The sequence below is a fragment of the Conger conger genome, chromosome 1 (assembly GCF_963514075.1).
Source record: "Conger conger chromosome 1, fConCon1.1, whole genome shotgun sequence".
In the NCBI taxonomy this organism is placed as follows: Eukaryota; Metazoa; Chordata; class Actinopteri; order Anguilliformes; family Congridae; genus Conger; species Conger conger.
In genome coordinates this window covers 56,496,852-56,512,754 of record NC_083760.1, presented here as the reverse complement: position 1 = coordinate 56,512,754, position 15,903 = coordinate 56,496,852, and the positions used below count along the sequence as shown (strand labels likewise).

Here is a 15,903-nt window from a genome sequence, read left to right as displayed (position 1 = left end):
ATGAATGAAGTCCGCTACGTAGACTATGTCGGTGCATTGGATTTATTTTCAGTTTCTGTGAAACATACGACTCATTCTGAAATGGTATATTCGTATTAATATTGTTACCATGGCTGACATTACTGCCAGGAATAAGGCAGGCAGACAGAGGAATGAAAATGAATCAGTTATATTTCACATTAGTATTTAGTATGTGTAGCCCGTTGTCGGTAGCCATTTAGTCGAGTCAAGTAGGCTACAAGATCATTATCAAAAATGCCCTCGTGGTGTGTTAAATACGATGGTCGCAGACTACATGCATTATAGCTCTGCAGACAGCCCACACTATTTTGCTGGTAAAGCTGTACTGCAGCCCTGATGACGGATGGCTTGTTCCATCGTCTAATTTCAGAACGCATCTTGGTACACTGTGCACATTGAGCACGGAGCGCCCTTACCTTCCAGTGCAGATCTTTGGCGGTCTCAGTCCGCACTGACTACACTCGATTTACAAAGACATAAGATCGCGTCTTCACAGCATCGTTTTCTTCGACTGTCAAAACTTGAGCAACCCTTTGGGACTTGAACAGATTATTCTGATTCACATTGTTTCTCTCCGTGCCAATTTGGAGTTGGATGCGCTTTTTTGAGTTACGAGTCCGACGATGTGAAATGAATACAATGTTTTAACAAGTAGCTTCATTTCTGTTTTACAAGAACGTGCAGTAAGTACAGTTATCACTGTTTTAACCAAGAAATGAAGTTAGGTAATGGAGTTAATGTTGCATAATTGCAGCCTACGTATGAAAAAATAAGCTTTACCTGAAGGGTTTATAGATTATATCTTTCAAAACATTTTATTTACAATGTGTCTTTATAGATAGGTTTGTAAACTTTTTTTTTTTTTTTTTACAAGATCAGTTTAATTTCAAGTGATCTAATGTGTGCTTATTTGTTTCAGTCAACTTTAAGGTCCTATCATTGAATTTTTAAATTATTCGCTCAGAGCGTCCGAGAAAAAAACGAAATCATGGAGAATATTACTTCCATTCAAGAGAACCAGACTTTTGGCAACTGGACTGAATACAGTGTCGAATACAAAGTGGTGAGCATATTGCTAGTTACCCTAATCTGTGGGGTTGGGATTGTGGGCAACGTAATGGTCATTTTAGTGGTTCTCACGACCAAGCACATGCGGACACCAACAAACTGTTATCTGGTGAGCCTAGCGGTCGCTGACCTTATGGTGTTGATCGCAGCGGGTTTACCGAACATCACCGACAGTCTGTATGGACATTGGGTCTATGGATACGCCGGATGCCTCTGTATCACGTATTTCCAGTACTTGGGCATAAATGCGTCCTCTTGCTCAATCACTGCTTTCACTATAGAGAGGTATATTGCTATTTGTCACCCGATAAAAGCCCAATTTATGTGCACGCTTTCCAGGGCGAAGAAGATAATCGTGCTTGTGTGGGCTTTCACGTCTTTCTATTGTGTCATGTGGTTCTATCTATCGGACATTGAAAATAAGATTTACGCGGATAACGTCACAGTTGTCATCTGCGCTTACAAAGTCTCCCGGAACTTCTACTTGCCAATATACTTCACGGATTTTACGGTATTTTATGTAGTGCCCTTGATGCTAGCTACTATACTGTATGGTTTGATTGCAAGAATTCTTTTTCTAAACCCGCTACCTTCGGACCCCAAAGAAAACAAAAAAAAGTTGAAAAAGGATTCCAGTCAGGGAATCAGTTCTAAAAACTCCAATTGCACCAGCAGCACGACAGCTGCCTCGCGGAGACAGGTAAGATACTTGTGTTTTACAAATAAATAATTCAGCTTATGTGCAAATCAGTCGCATATGGTGACTAGAATAGCATGTTGTTACGTTTAAATCTTTGCTTTTTATTTCTTCATTTTGGTAGAATCAAGCCCCATCTGAAATATTAATCTTAAGGTATGACCACAGAATTCAAAGTTGGTGCATATTATAAATGTAACTTACAGTTAAATGCAACAATATTAGGACAGTAACACAGTGTTTGTTGTTTTGGTTCTGCATTCCAGCACATTTGATTTTAAATAAAACAGTCAATATTAGGTTAAAGTGCAGCCTGCCAGGTTATGTTGAGGATATGTACATCTACATTGGGTAATCTGTGTAGGATACAGCACTTTTTATACATAGTCCACCATTTTAGAGGAGCAAAAGTAATGGGACAATTGGCTGCTCAGCTGTGTCTTGGCCAGCTGTGTGTGTTTGCATCATTAATTCATGCACAAGAAGGCTTACAAAAGGTCAATAGGAGTTGATTCTAGGTATGGAATTTGCATGTGAAGTGTGTTGCTGATGTCACTCAATATGAGGACCAAATGCCAGTAAAGCAGGCCATCATGAGGCTGTTAAATTATAATAAATCAGTTGAACACATAACCAAAATATTTGGTGTGTCAAAATCATATCTTTGATACATTGTTAGGAAGCAAGTGGGTACTGGTGTGCTCAGCAATAAAAAACAGACCACAGAAGACCACTGTATGGATGACCAAATACTAATACTGGGTAGGGCCTCCCTTTGCTCTCAAAACAGCCTCAATTGCAATGGCATTGATTCCACAAGAGGTTGAAAGCATTCCTTTTCGATTCTGTTCCATATTGAGATTTATGACCTGCACATTCATGCTGCGAATCTCCTGTTCTACCACATCCCAAAGGTGTTCTATTGGATTCAGATTTGGTGACTGGGAAGTCCACTGAAGAGACCATTGGCATATTCATGAAACCAGTTTGAGATGGCTTTTGCTTTGTGACATGGTGCATTATCATGCTGGAAGTAGCCATTAGAAGATGGGTATATTGTGGCCATGAAGGGATGTACATGGTCAGCAACAATACTCAAATAGACTGTGGCATTCAAGCGATTCATGCTGTTGGTGCCAAATTCTGACCCCACCATCTGTATGCCTCAGCAGCAATCAAGATTCATCAGACCAGGCAAAATTTTTCCAGTTTTCAACTGTCCAGTTTTGGTGAGCCTATGCCCACTGCAGCCTCAGCTTTCTGTTCTTGGCTGGCAGAAGTGGAACCTGTGGTCTTAGAGTGAACTGTTGAGAGACTGTTGTGTGTGAAAATTCCAGGGGTTCAACAGTTACAGAAATACTCAAGCCAGCACATCTGGCACCAACAGTCATACCATGGTCGAAATAACTGAGATCTCATTTTCCCCATTCTGATGGTTGATGTGAACATTAACTAAAGCTGCTGACCCGTATCTGCATGATTTCATTCATTGCACTGCTGCCACATGATTGGCTGATTAGATAATGAAATTAATAAGTAGGTGTTCAGGTGTTCCTAATAATGTGTTCAGTAAGTGTATACTGCTACTAGAACTGGCTCATAGAAGTGTGTTCATTGATCATGTGCAGCAGGATTAACTCTGAAATGTACTTCTTATCTGCTCAGATTCAACCAAATGCCTCAAAACACATTGGATAGCACGTTAGCATGCAGCAGGATAATGACCCCAAAGACACTGCTGAACTAACAAAGAGGTTTTTCAAAAGCCAACAATTGGAATGGTCTTGACTGACCAAATCAATCACTAATCCTGAATCCAACTGAACATGCCTTTCACTTGCTGAAGACAAGACTGAAGGCAAAAGGTCCCAAGATGGAACAGGAACAATGTGGCCTACCAGCCTCAACAAAGGGGAAGGGTGATGCAAAAGAGAATGACCCCAAAAAATAAAAGAAATTTTAAAAAATGAATACATATTTATTGTGCAGATATGCTAAAGTGTACCAGGGCATGGTGATAAAAATTGATAGTGGGCAGATGCTTCAGTCATATATGACCTTCAGGCATATCTATGGGTCACAGTCTTCAGGCAGTCATTGAATGCAAAGGATTTGTAACAAAGTACAGAATATGATGACTTCATTTCTAATTATTTGAATTTGTCCCTTTACACTTTTGCTCGCCTAAAATTAGGGGACTATGTATAAAAAGGGCTGTAATTCCAACAGGAGTCTCCAAATATAGATGCAAATATTCTCAAATCAAAACTGTCTGCAATTTACCCTCTTTTTAATTGTTTGATTTCCACAGTGATGGATTACAGAGCCAAAACAACAAGATTGTGTGACTGTCCCAATAATTTAGCATTGAATTTGTATACCGAATACCGGTATCTATAGATTGTGCCATTGGTTGAGTTGTGGTACTTAGAAGTTGCTGCTGTAGTAAAATTGACTAAATTGTTTTCAGCTCAAACCAATCTCTTTCTCATGACTGCACTTCTTGTCGGAATTTGACGTCTGAGTGATAACATAAGGCTTTAGATGCCATTTGGGGACCTCATTGCATAAGGTCCTTAACCTCCCTTAACCTAGCACATACTCAATATAGGTACTATGTTGTGAAAAGTTCCACATATTTGCCAACACTAGACATCACATTAGCACTACTGAAGTGCCAGTGAAAGGTCACAGTGAGTGATGTGGTCTAGTACTTTTCCATGTATTCATTGATGGTAATTAATTAATTTATAGACCTATATTTATTTACTTTAACAATAATATGAATTACAGTAGCAATGTAATTATTAAAATACTTGTTTTCCATAATTAATATAAATAATTGTTGTTGCAAACTATAAACATTTTTCTTAATTGTTCAAAAATTGGGATTATTTGATTCATTTGGACAATGAAGAGAAGATATTCAATAGGATGTAAACAGTTTGTGGTGGTTTCAAGACAAGTCTTGTGTTATGATCTGCCAGACTTGCCATTATCAGAGAGTTTAAAGCTGGGAGTATACTTGCAGCAGAATAAACTTATACTAGTTTGTATGAATTAAATTATGTAAATTGACACATTTGTGGAGAAAACTAAATTCTGCATTGACTTCGGCTTCAACAGTATGCACATCCCTGCTGGCCGAACTACCATATTCTTTTTCTTTTCTTTTTTTTTGCAGTAGTAAATAAACTGTCCATCTGTTGACGTTTCTGCTCCTTTACCGCAGCCATTGTTGTTTTCTGTGTTCAATGCGGTAAACAATGGTTTCTGTGTCCGGCTGTGGTTCGATTTCTGCTGACTTTGCCTTTTCATCCTGTACACTCTCACCTTAAAGCCCAGCACAGCAGCTGTCTCTTTCTTCCATAATGTCTGAGAAGGTCATCTGCCCACAGGTCTGACCCAATCACCTTATTCCAACCCTTGATTCGGTTGATAAGACAAATTAGGATGAGACATAGCCCTTAGTCCTATGGCAGTGGGGCTTGGGGGGTTGCAATCTGCATTTGGAAAGACATTAGACAATTTAGAGTGATGAACATGGCAGTAATCTATACCATTTATACTGGGAATATTTCAAATTACCAAAGGTCATCATGATTCAGTGTGGGGCCCATTCTAGAATGCCCATCAGCCATCAAGCCCTTTTCCTAGCAATTTTCATAATTGCATCAGACTGACATCTCAACCCATCTAATATTTTATGATATTATTGACCAATATTATTGACAGTATTTTATTTTCTAATATAAATTACAGGAGAAGTGAACTGAAATATACTTAATTGAAAAATAAGAAAGAAAGAGAAATATAAGGATAAATCAAAAGGCAGTTTGGTCATTCTCATGGAAATGCACCCTTTAGTCCCCAGACCCTTTAAATTAAATTAATACTTATAATGGTCATATTTAAACAAGGGTCATATAAATGATGTGGTAGTGCTGGACAATTTTCCTACTTTTTTCCAGAGTAACCCAGATAAAATGTAAAAAAACAGAATTTTATTTTTTTTAATGGAAGAACTGAATTTGGGGCATTTGAACTTTTTAAAATGTCCAATTTATGAGAGCTTTGGGTTTAAAGATTTGAATTATGGGAATTCTTTGAGATGTAAATGCAAAATTACAAAATTACAATTAATTATAAAAGTGAATAATTTCAAATATACTGAATTCACAGTTAAAACTGTCACCTTCCTGTCAGCTTCAACCAGTCTGACCCTGACGTCTCTCATTTCTGCCTGTGGAACTGCTGCGTACTGGACATTTTTTGTTTTTCACACAATTCTCTGCAAACTCTAGAGACTCTAGAAAATCCCAGGAGATCTGCACTTTCTGATATATTCAAACCAGCCTGTCTGACACCAACAATCCACTGTCAGAGTCACTTTGATCACATTTCTTCCCCATTCTGATCTGAAAAACAGCTGAACCTCTTGACCATGTCTGCATGCTTTCATGCATTTAGTTGCTACCACATGATTGGCTGATTAAATATTTGCAAGTATTAACAAGATGTTGTACAGGTCTACCTAATAAAGTGATCACTAAGTGTATACTAGGGCTGGTTGACAAACCATATTGAGGGTTTGTAAATTGCTTCTGGAATTTAGGAATGCAATGCACAAGGGAAAGACAAACACATTTTTGGCTGTCTGTACTGAGAATATATCTGATGGCTTAAGTGTGTGCTTAAATGTGGTTTAAATATGATGTCAATCTATATTTGTTTTCCTACAAGAACCTGTAGGGTTTTTCTTTGTCAAATGTCTCCCCATGTGCCAAGTTATTGTGTCATTTCACAATATTCAATATTTTTATATTTTCAGGACCAATCACTCACTGCCTCACATGACTCAGTAGGGGCAGTATCGCGCAGGCTTAGAGGATGATGAAAACATGCTCAAGACAGCCAAATTGCTGATAATTGGGTGCTAAATGGCAAAAATCTATTAAGAAAAAACATGGACAGCACAAAAGTAATGATTTAATCCATTGATCTATGAAGCACGCAACGCAGAAATGTTTTGGCAGTTGCCTTCTGCAGTATGCCATAACATGCAGAAAAAACAAAAGTTGTTAACCTAAACAACATTGCCATGTAGGCTAATAGTGTATGATTGACATAATGCAATAAGTCAATCTTACAATATATTAAATTATCAATTATCCTATTCTCCTATTCTGTTACGAGGCGGGCAGACAGGGACCCAGGTGCAGACCAGAGGTATGAGGCAAAACAGGATTTATTGTCCACAAGCATTAACAAGAAAAAAGGCCAGACTCCAGAATCACAAGAAACACAAAATTCCAAACTCAAAAAGGTCACTGGAAACCGAGGGACAAATCTTCTCAAAAACAAAAACTCAGAAAAATCGCCAAAAGGGCAGATACAAAAATGTAATCAAAAATCCAGACTCAGAAATTTTACTATAAACAGAAAACCAAAGAATCACAAATGAGCACAAGGAAACAGAGAGAAAACAGGCAGAGCAAAAACGGGCAGAATCTTTCTCCAAACAGTGCAGGCTCCAAATTTACTTAGAAACAGAAAACCAAAGAATCACCAATGAATACGAGGGAGCAGAGAAAACAGGCAGAACCAAACAGGCAGAATCTCTCTCCAAACATTGAGGCACGATCTGGCAGGGACTAAACAGAAGGGAAGAACTTAAATAACAGAGGGAAGCTGCTAATGGGCAGGAGACAACGAGGAACTGGGAGGAATCAATCAAGACAATGATTATGTAAATGAACCGAAGGGGGCGTGGCTAACAGAGGCAGGTGAGGGCGGGGTTCAGGACAAAGAAAACACAAGCACATGGTAAGGCAGACACATACACAGGAATACCATGACTGTCAAAACAAACATGAATATGAAAAACAATAAATTACAAAAATAAACGATAATAAACAATGAAATTAATTCACAGACCACAGATCATGACATATTCAGCTGATAGCATTAGGCAAGCAGAGATAACCATCCATCCATCCATCCATTATCTTCCGCTTATCCTGATCAGGGTCGCAGGGGGGCTGGAGCCTATCCCAGCATACATTGGGCGAAAGGCAGGAATACACCCTGGACAGGTCGCCAGTCCATCGCAGGGCACACACACCATTCACTCACACACTCATACCTATGGGCAATTTAGACTCTCCAATCAGCCTAACCTGCATGTCTTTGGACTGTGGGAGGAAACCAGAGTACCCGGAGGAAACCCACGCAGGCACAGGGAGAACATGCAAACTCCGCACAGAGAAACCCAGGACCTCCTTGCTGTGAGGCGGCAGTGCTACCCACTGCACCATCCGTGCCGCCAGCAGAGATAACATATTACCTATATCTCTGATGACTTGAGTGTGTGGAGTGCTTAGGTATAGTCCATTGTCATATATAACAAAGAGTTGGGAAGAAGCTGGTCAGAGACACGTGGTCCTGCCTCTCTGCATTGGCCCTGGTTGAGCCATTTAGCAAGAGTGTGCTATATCCTCTGCTGCAGACAATGCAGCGGTGATATACAGGGACAGACAGTAGCAGAAAATAGTTGGGTCGGAAAAATATACATTCATATATTTCTGGTAATGATAAAGCTAGCGGTAGTAAAACTACATGGCCTGTATATTGATAACACATTCCCCATCTACGTGCATGTATAAAGAATATTGAAATAAAACAGGAAGATATGAAAGAAGAATACTCTGAAAGGACAACTGGTATAAGAAAACAAGAGAACAATTCCTCATTGAGACTATTTGAAACCACTGTGTTCAAATTGTCTCACCTAGCTTCTCGTTGTTGGAGAAACTTATCTCTATCCACAAGACCCCCGTGAACATTTCACAACTTCTATTGTCATGACCCGAAGAGAGCTTGCATCATGCCTATATGCATTAAAATGTCTTGTTACAGTTTTGCAATGGTTCAACATGGCGGCACAAAAACTCCACTTCCACAGCTTCAAAGCACTTTTCACAAGCCCATGGATAGTCATTGGGTGATGCCATAATCACATACATTATTTCTTGTAGTCTGTGGTGTTGATATGACATCCAGCATTCAGCAGCGAGGCCTTGCAGCTTCTGTGATTGACAAATTGACTGCACATTACAACTGGGTGGGGTAGAGGGGGGTGAGTTGGGTTTCTGCTATAAATGATACAACCTGAGGGGTCACACTTTGCGCTTCATCAATTCCCCTGATTGATTTTTCTGACCACTCGTGGGTGACACATTCCAGGAGACTCCCTCTGGGAGAGGAATGATGTCAGGTTTTTTTATGTGGGTTTTATTTTGCAGTTAGATCTATTTCACAACTTTTAGCTATTTGCTTTAAACCTTCAGTCTTAAATGAGAGTGCAGTCAGCGAGAATGCAGTACAAAGTGAGCCATTGCTATAAATGTAATGAAGTTTACTTGGCCATGATCTATTCCACACATAAACGAAATTGACAGCGAGGTACCTTAATTTGGATGAGAAGTTAGTTGTTACTCCAAAATAGGCATTGGGAGACTGCCTAATAATATTATTATTCTTTTTCTGATTATTATTAATATTATTATTATTATGTTTTTTTCTGAAAAGCGTACTTCTTGAACACTTACATTTGAGTTGCTGCTGGAAGTGGCATTGGTGGGCCAGTAGGGGGCAGTCTTCCCTCTGGTCAAATAAAATCCCAATGCCCCAGTGCAGTGATAAGGACACTGGCTCTCTCAACCTGCCACCCAATAATTCCGTAATTGAATTGGCTAAAAAATTGTTTTCTCCCTCTCCACCTCAGCTGATATGTGGTGAGCCTTCTGGCGCAAAATGGCTGCTGTTGGATCACCCAGCTGAGTGCTACACATTGGTTGTAGTTGAGGCGAGTTTCCCCCTCATCACTGTAAAGTGCTTTGAGTCACTGGCTGGTGAGAAAAGCACAATATAAATGTGTGAATTATGAAGAATTATTGTTTAACCTAGAAATACCCTGATGTCCCAGCTTGAAATCATTGATCATATTGCTAACTACACTGTGAGAAGTGTTGTATGACATTATAGTACATGCCTGTCTGTGCTCTCACAAATCAATAACCGAGATTACAGCAATGTGCAAGAGAGGTTAATCTGTACAGCTTTGTTTATATATTTGTACATCATTAATTCATGGTACAACTATATTAGTTAATGCCAATTCATATTTGAAGGAAAAAAACAGTTCATGTATTTATTCATGGTTAAGAAGTAAGCATTTGCTAATGTATGAATATTAAATATGAACTAATAACTATGTTAATGTAATGCTGAATAAATATTTGTATACATCAATTAATGTTAACAACTACCTTTGTCAGTCCATGTGCCCTTATTGTAGCCCTTGTTGTGGCCAAAAATATTATTAATACTATCACAAGGGCAAATTACACATGTGCAAATGTAGCACAAAGTGCCTGGGAAGGTGTTGCAGGTGCAGACACACCCTATCTTGAGGACTGTTGCTGGATGTACTGTTGATATTTCTGAAATATTCTCAAAGTATTATGTAACTACCAAATGGGAATCTTACCAGAATACCCCCTGATGTTCTTTTTAAAAATATCTTTGTTATTTAAACAACTGTAATTTGTGGCTATTTAGTTTTGATTGGAGTCATTTTTTTAAATCTATTTTTATCTAGGTTACGAAGATGCTGGCTGTAGTGGTGATCCTCTTTGCCCTTCTCTGGATGCCTTACCGGACACTGGTGGTAGTGAACTCCTTCCTGGATACGGCATACCTGGACCTGTGGTTTATACTCTTCTGCCGCCTCTGCATCTACCTGAACAGCGCCATCAACCCCGTCATCTACAACGCCATGTCCCAGAAGTTCCGCGCCGCTTTCAAGAAACTCTGCAACTGTGGCCCGCAGCGGTCAGAGAAGCCAGCCGCCTACAGCATGGCCCTCACCTACAGCGTCATCAAGGAGACCTCCAACGGAGAAAGCCCGGACCACTACACCACTGAGCTGGATGACCTCACAGCCACCGACGAGTTTCTTCCCAAAAGACTGTCGTTTGATGACAGCCACCTGTCGAGCAAAGTCACTTTCAGCAACGCCTGATTCGGGGGGGAGGGTGGCAACCATTAACATTGCCATACGAAGATTATCTGGCCCACATGTCACAGTATTGTGATCATTGTTGCATAACTTAGCTCTTTTCACAAGCTTTGTTCTGTTCCTTTTTTTTAAAGCCAGCTGGTGATAGTTTTGAGTGCGTGAGAATCGCAAACATTGTTCTTCGCGTCTAATGATGTTTGTTGGCTGAGTACATAATTTTTATTGTGTCTTTGTGTGAATTCATGCATTTATGATTCATACAATTAGTAATCTGCTTGTTCTGTAAATATCCATGGGGCTAAAGCCAGGTGGCAAAGCGCCTATTTGAAAAGCAAGCCAGACTGTTAAATTATGGTGAGGGTTTGCTGTTCAATCACAAAGACACAGTGTTCTTGTTTCTCACAGTGAACCTCTTCACTATCCGCTAATTATTGAAGGTTCAACCTAATGTTCCTTTTCTATTTTAAGTAAAAAAAACTGACAAAAGGATAGTTTGGTATTACATGGATTATGTCAGTTTTCATTGTGCCATATCTAATTGCATGCAAAAGCCTGTACCAGTTTCATTTTCTGAGAACTGGTATGCATGTGTTGCTCTGTATCATGTAAAGCTCTGTAAATGGTAATGCTGTTGTATATTCTGCTTTAATAATATGGACTCAGTCTGGTACATATTTGAGATGGTAAATATCTTATTGGTTGGTCATTTTTTAATTACAGTTTTGTAAAAAGAAATGTAAAACTTGAATTGAATGTTTAAATATATATTTTTTCATCTGTATATGTTCCCTTGAGATTATGTGACCCGTAAGGTGAATAATGTTTACTGGTGATACAGAATGCAGGAACAGAAAAAGAAAAGGAGCCTGACTCTTGTGAGAAAATTGGCCAAGTTTGACAACCTTATTGTGTTGCTCTTACTGAAAAATTATAATAGACGGAGAAAAAAAATCTTTAGTTACATGTACTGAATTTGTATTCTCATGGTCAATTGTTACGACTGTACTATTAATTTGCATCCTGATATTCAGTTACTTATTAAAGGTTTAATAGTAATGAATAATGAATGACACATTTAAAAAACAGGAAAATCATACATTACTCCTAGTTTTGCTAGTGAAAACTGAAATATTAAGAATAAAGAACTGTACCAGTGTACATATAATGGGGTCGATGATTACTATTTTGAAACAAAATGAACAGTGGGGTGACTTTCAATACTACTAATATTGAAAGAACACAAATGTCTCTACTAGCCAGCACAGTGTTGAGTTATACAGCTGTGGAACACTATTTTGGTCATGTATATCATGTATATACCTTTTTATATTTATATTATATTACCTTTCCTGTTATCATTCTGAGGTTCCTCCCACTGTCAGTGTAACAGAAGAGGTGGTCTTACTTGTATGGGAAAGGGAAATATAGAAAAAAAGAGAAAATAAAGAAGAAAAATTACCTCAGAGCTACATTAGTGCAATTTCTTCCTAAAAAAGTCTGAATGATAGAGCTTCTCTTTATGCTCAAACTTATTTACATGGTTCTGTCTTTAGGTGTCTTTCAGTTCTTTCAAAGCTTTTCTGTTGGTAAAGTAGTCTGTTACTGTAATCGCAAAAGAGAAGATGAATTATGTTTTCATTTAATTGTGCTTGAATTATTGTTGTATTATTAATTTATCATATACATTTGAAACTGGCTATCCAATGATTGTTATTTATGTCCTTAGCTGTGCTCTTTAAGGTTTGCTAATTTCACTGGATACCTGATCGTGAAATGAAAGCCCTGAATTGCACATCTCATATCCATAAGCGCACTGAATAAAAATGGCCTAGAATATTCAATAGCCTTTGTAGTTTTGTAGAGTTTGTGAATGGGATTTAGAAGATACTCAGGAAACATACAATCCGGTTGCCAGTCAGAATATTCTGGACTATTGTTATCATGTTAACAGAGGCAAGGAGTAAATGTACAATTCTTTTAAATTTGCTGTCCAAATTAGTTTGTTGACTGTGAATTCCAAAGTTTGTATGGGCAGACCATTTATTTACAGATGGTTGGCAATCCCAGGTTTCGCTTGTATAGACTGCCTGCCTTCTAAATCATCATACATTTAATGACTGAGAAACAGTCTACTATAGCCACAAAGGCACTCAAGCCAGGAGATGAGGCAAAGCTATCAACCTCTGCTGTATGTGGGTGTTAGTCCAACACACAGGGCTGAAGGGAGTAACCACACTTGGGCATTTTGTACAGAAAACTTCTAAGATGATTCAAGAAAAAATCTGGGAATATCTCAAATAACTGTAAAATGTTCTTTGCCGATGAGCCTGAAACCTGGTGCGTGGTCTGTTTGCAGCTTACTACAATGTTTCATTTTGGATTTTGCCTGAATGAACCCTGATTGAACTACTGCACTCTTAACCGGGGGACATCTGCAGCAGATTATGGGACTGGGAAATGGAACGAGCTTCACAGTTGTCACTGTGATGAATAACAGTGTGACTTTGTGTAACATGCAGTTTGCCAGCTTCATTTATTTTCCCGCATCCAAGGCTACTCCTCGGCAGCCAAAATCTTTGCAGGCACATCTGTGCAAGGCCAGCGACAGTCAGCGAGCTCAAGCCTCCAATAACAGAGCCTCAATTACCTGAGGCTAATGGGAAACAGACTGAGCAAACAGCATTCAGAAAGGGATGCTGAGCAGTGCGGTAGATGCCATGACAAAGCCAAACTGCCCGGAACATCAATATTTATCTATGGAAAAAATACTGTGACAGAGGTTGGACTGATCGGAACCTAGCATTTGGAAAACTGCCCCACAAGCCAGGTTTGAACATTGTGAATGTTGTCCGTAAATGGGGTCTGCCATATAAGCCTTTTTTTACGTTTCAGCAGCTAAACAATATAGAAATAACATAGAGACTCAGAGATGGTTACCTGTCAACTATTAATTATTTTGTTTTTATATTTCTTCCGAAGTTGTTAATACAATACAATACTAAGATATAGTGCAAGTAATGGATACAGGTCAGGTGTTCCTGGTGCAGCAGAACACAGCCTACAAACACCACAAGACAAGGCTCTCTGAACTGGTGGTGAAGACACAGGGTCATTATAAAAGTGGAAAATAATTCCACTTTGGATAATACCCAGTACATATTATAGATTTACAAATAAAAAAATCTAGTTTACATATAATTTATAACATTATCATTTTAAGTTATGAAATAGTTTTTTTCAAGACTTACTGTATTGTACACAACACATAATTCCATATTTGCTTTGATGTGTTCCATTGAGACTGCATAGAAGCCCATGAAGGGTCATCTCCATTAGTATTCCGAGAGTTTAAGAGTTTTGGGAACCCCTGCCATTGCATGGTTAAAAGCCTCAAAAATGCCTTTGTTTTAAAATATGAATGGGCCATGAATAGATCAACAATTTGTGTAATATTGTTACACCGCAGTTTTGAAATGTTTTTGCTGATGGGAGCAAACAAACATGGATCACTTTGACATATGGATACTTCTCTGCTGGCTGGCCTAGTACTGTAGACATGCATTATTTTAGATGAGCTGACACCATCAAAGTGATTGATGATATAGTAAACTCACCTCACTAGACACTGGTGTCTGCACAAATAATGCATCAGTGCCTAGATAGAGCGTCTGAAAGACAAACAGGCACAACCTGAGTTATAGCATTGTAATCAAGCTTACAGGGACATGGGCAACAACATATAATTTACACAAATAATATGCTGCAGTCTGTCGCAGCATTATGAGTAATTTATTATATTTAGATGAGATTAATAACAACTTAAATTCCGCCGCACAGTATTTATTTAGCCGTTTAAAAAAAACAGAAATAAATTGTGTTTACTGCACTCTCCCCCTTTTCTAATTGCTGATTGTGCTATACAATGTAAAACTGTTTTAAAGATTTCTCAAATACACTACAACTATTTTTCTGTAGTGTTAAATTAGATTAAGTCATTGTTTGTTGTGCCGTTTAAATTGCTGTCTGTGTTTTTCTAAACTAAGAGTAATGTTAGGCGGATGTGTATTTCTGTGATGTGTCATTCTTTGTGTTATTGTGTCGTGTATTTTTCCGGGGGCAGCATCTGAATGTTTTAAGCTATTCACAACTGCATTTCTGAGATGCAGAAAAAAACCTTTGAGGAAAAAATTATTTGAAGCTTTTCTTTCTTGCAATTAAAAAACTGCAGTCTCCAGCCCAGAACTTTCCTCTTTCTTTTTGTCCACATTGTTAAATTATTTGTACTGTATGCATAAAGGATGTGCTGTGATGTGTTTTTTTTTTTTTTTTTTTTTTTGAGAAAAGAAATAATGCTGGAAACAGGTTGCAGCAAATCTTGGGTTTTAATGTCATAGCTCAAGGATGGACTGCCACATTAGTAAACATTATGATACATGGTCTTGTATATTTCTCATAATTTGTATAACCAACTACAAGTCATGCCTGTCTAGTACTTTAACATTTTGTGAATCATAGAGGCGTCTTTGTTGCTTTGTTGGTTGGTGTATTTTGTAAGCCAGCTTTAATAAATACTTTCTTAATGTTTTCGAGTTCCCTGTCATGTTGATGCATACTATACTTAGGACATGCAAATGGAGATTATGGTTGGTAACCTCCCATTAAGATAATGATAATTTGATCAGAGACCAGATGGAAACCATTCCACTTACTGAGAAATGAATTGCGTTTGAATGAATTTTGTAAGTAACCACTTTCATAGCAACATAAATTATTTGATTTACCTTGTACATAATTTCAATCCCCTCATGGATTAATGAGTAAAATTTGGTTTTAAATTACTTTATAATTAAGTACTTACACTTTTGCATGCAGTGAGGCATAAGCTATGAACTATGATACTATGATAACACATATGAGGAAATAAATAAAAACATTATTGATTGGGCAGAAGGAAATAAAATGTTTCAGACCATCAAAGCATGACTGAATCTGTGCTTTTTATAAGAGCAGTGGTTATTTGATTTTACAAATCCAG

General features: G+C 38.2%; 1 protein-coding gene and 1 long non-coding RNA gene across 2 annotated transcripts in view; one reads left to right on the top strand and one right to left on the bottom strand.

The window, feature by feature from the left end:
• The window catches only part of LOC133110106 (uncharacterized), a 64,019-nt gene extending 63,537 nt beyond the window's left edge, over positions 1-482 (bottom strand). The window contains exon 1 of the long non-coding RNA XR_009704814.1: positions 438-482. This is a non-coding gene — a long non-coding RNA (uncharacterized LOC133110106). The remainder of the gene's footprint in view (positions 1-437) is intronic.
• Positions 483-629: 147 nt separating this feature from the next.
• On the top strand, positions 630-15,452 carry trhra (thyrotropin-releasing hormone receptor a). Its single transcript, XM_061219977.1, has 3 exons — positions 630-704; positions 941-1,789; positions 10,449-15,452. Exons 2-3 carry the CDS (start codon positions 1,010-1,012, stop codon positions 10,869-10,871), a joined length of 1,203 nt encoding a protein of 400 aa, XP_061075961.1. The 5' UTR covers positions 630-704; positions 941-1,009; the 3' UTR covers positions 10,872-15,452.
• Positions 15,453-15,903: the final 451 nt, after the last annotated feature.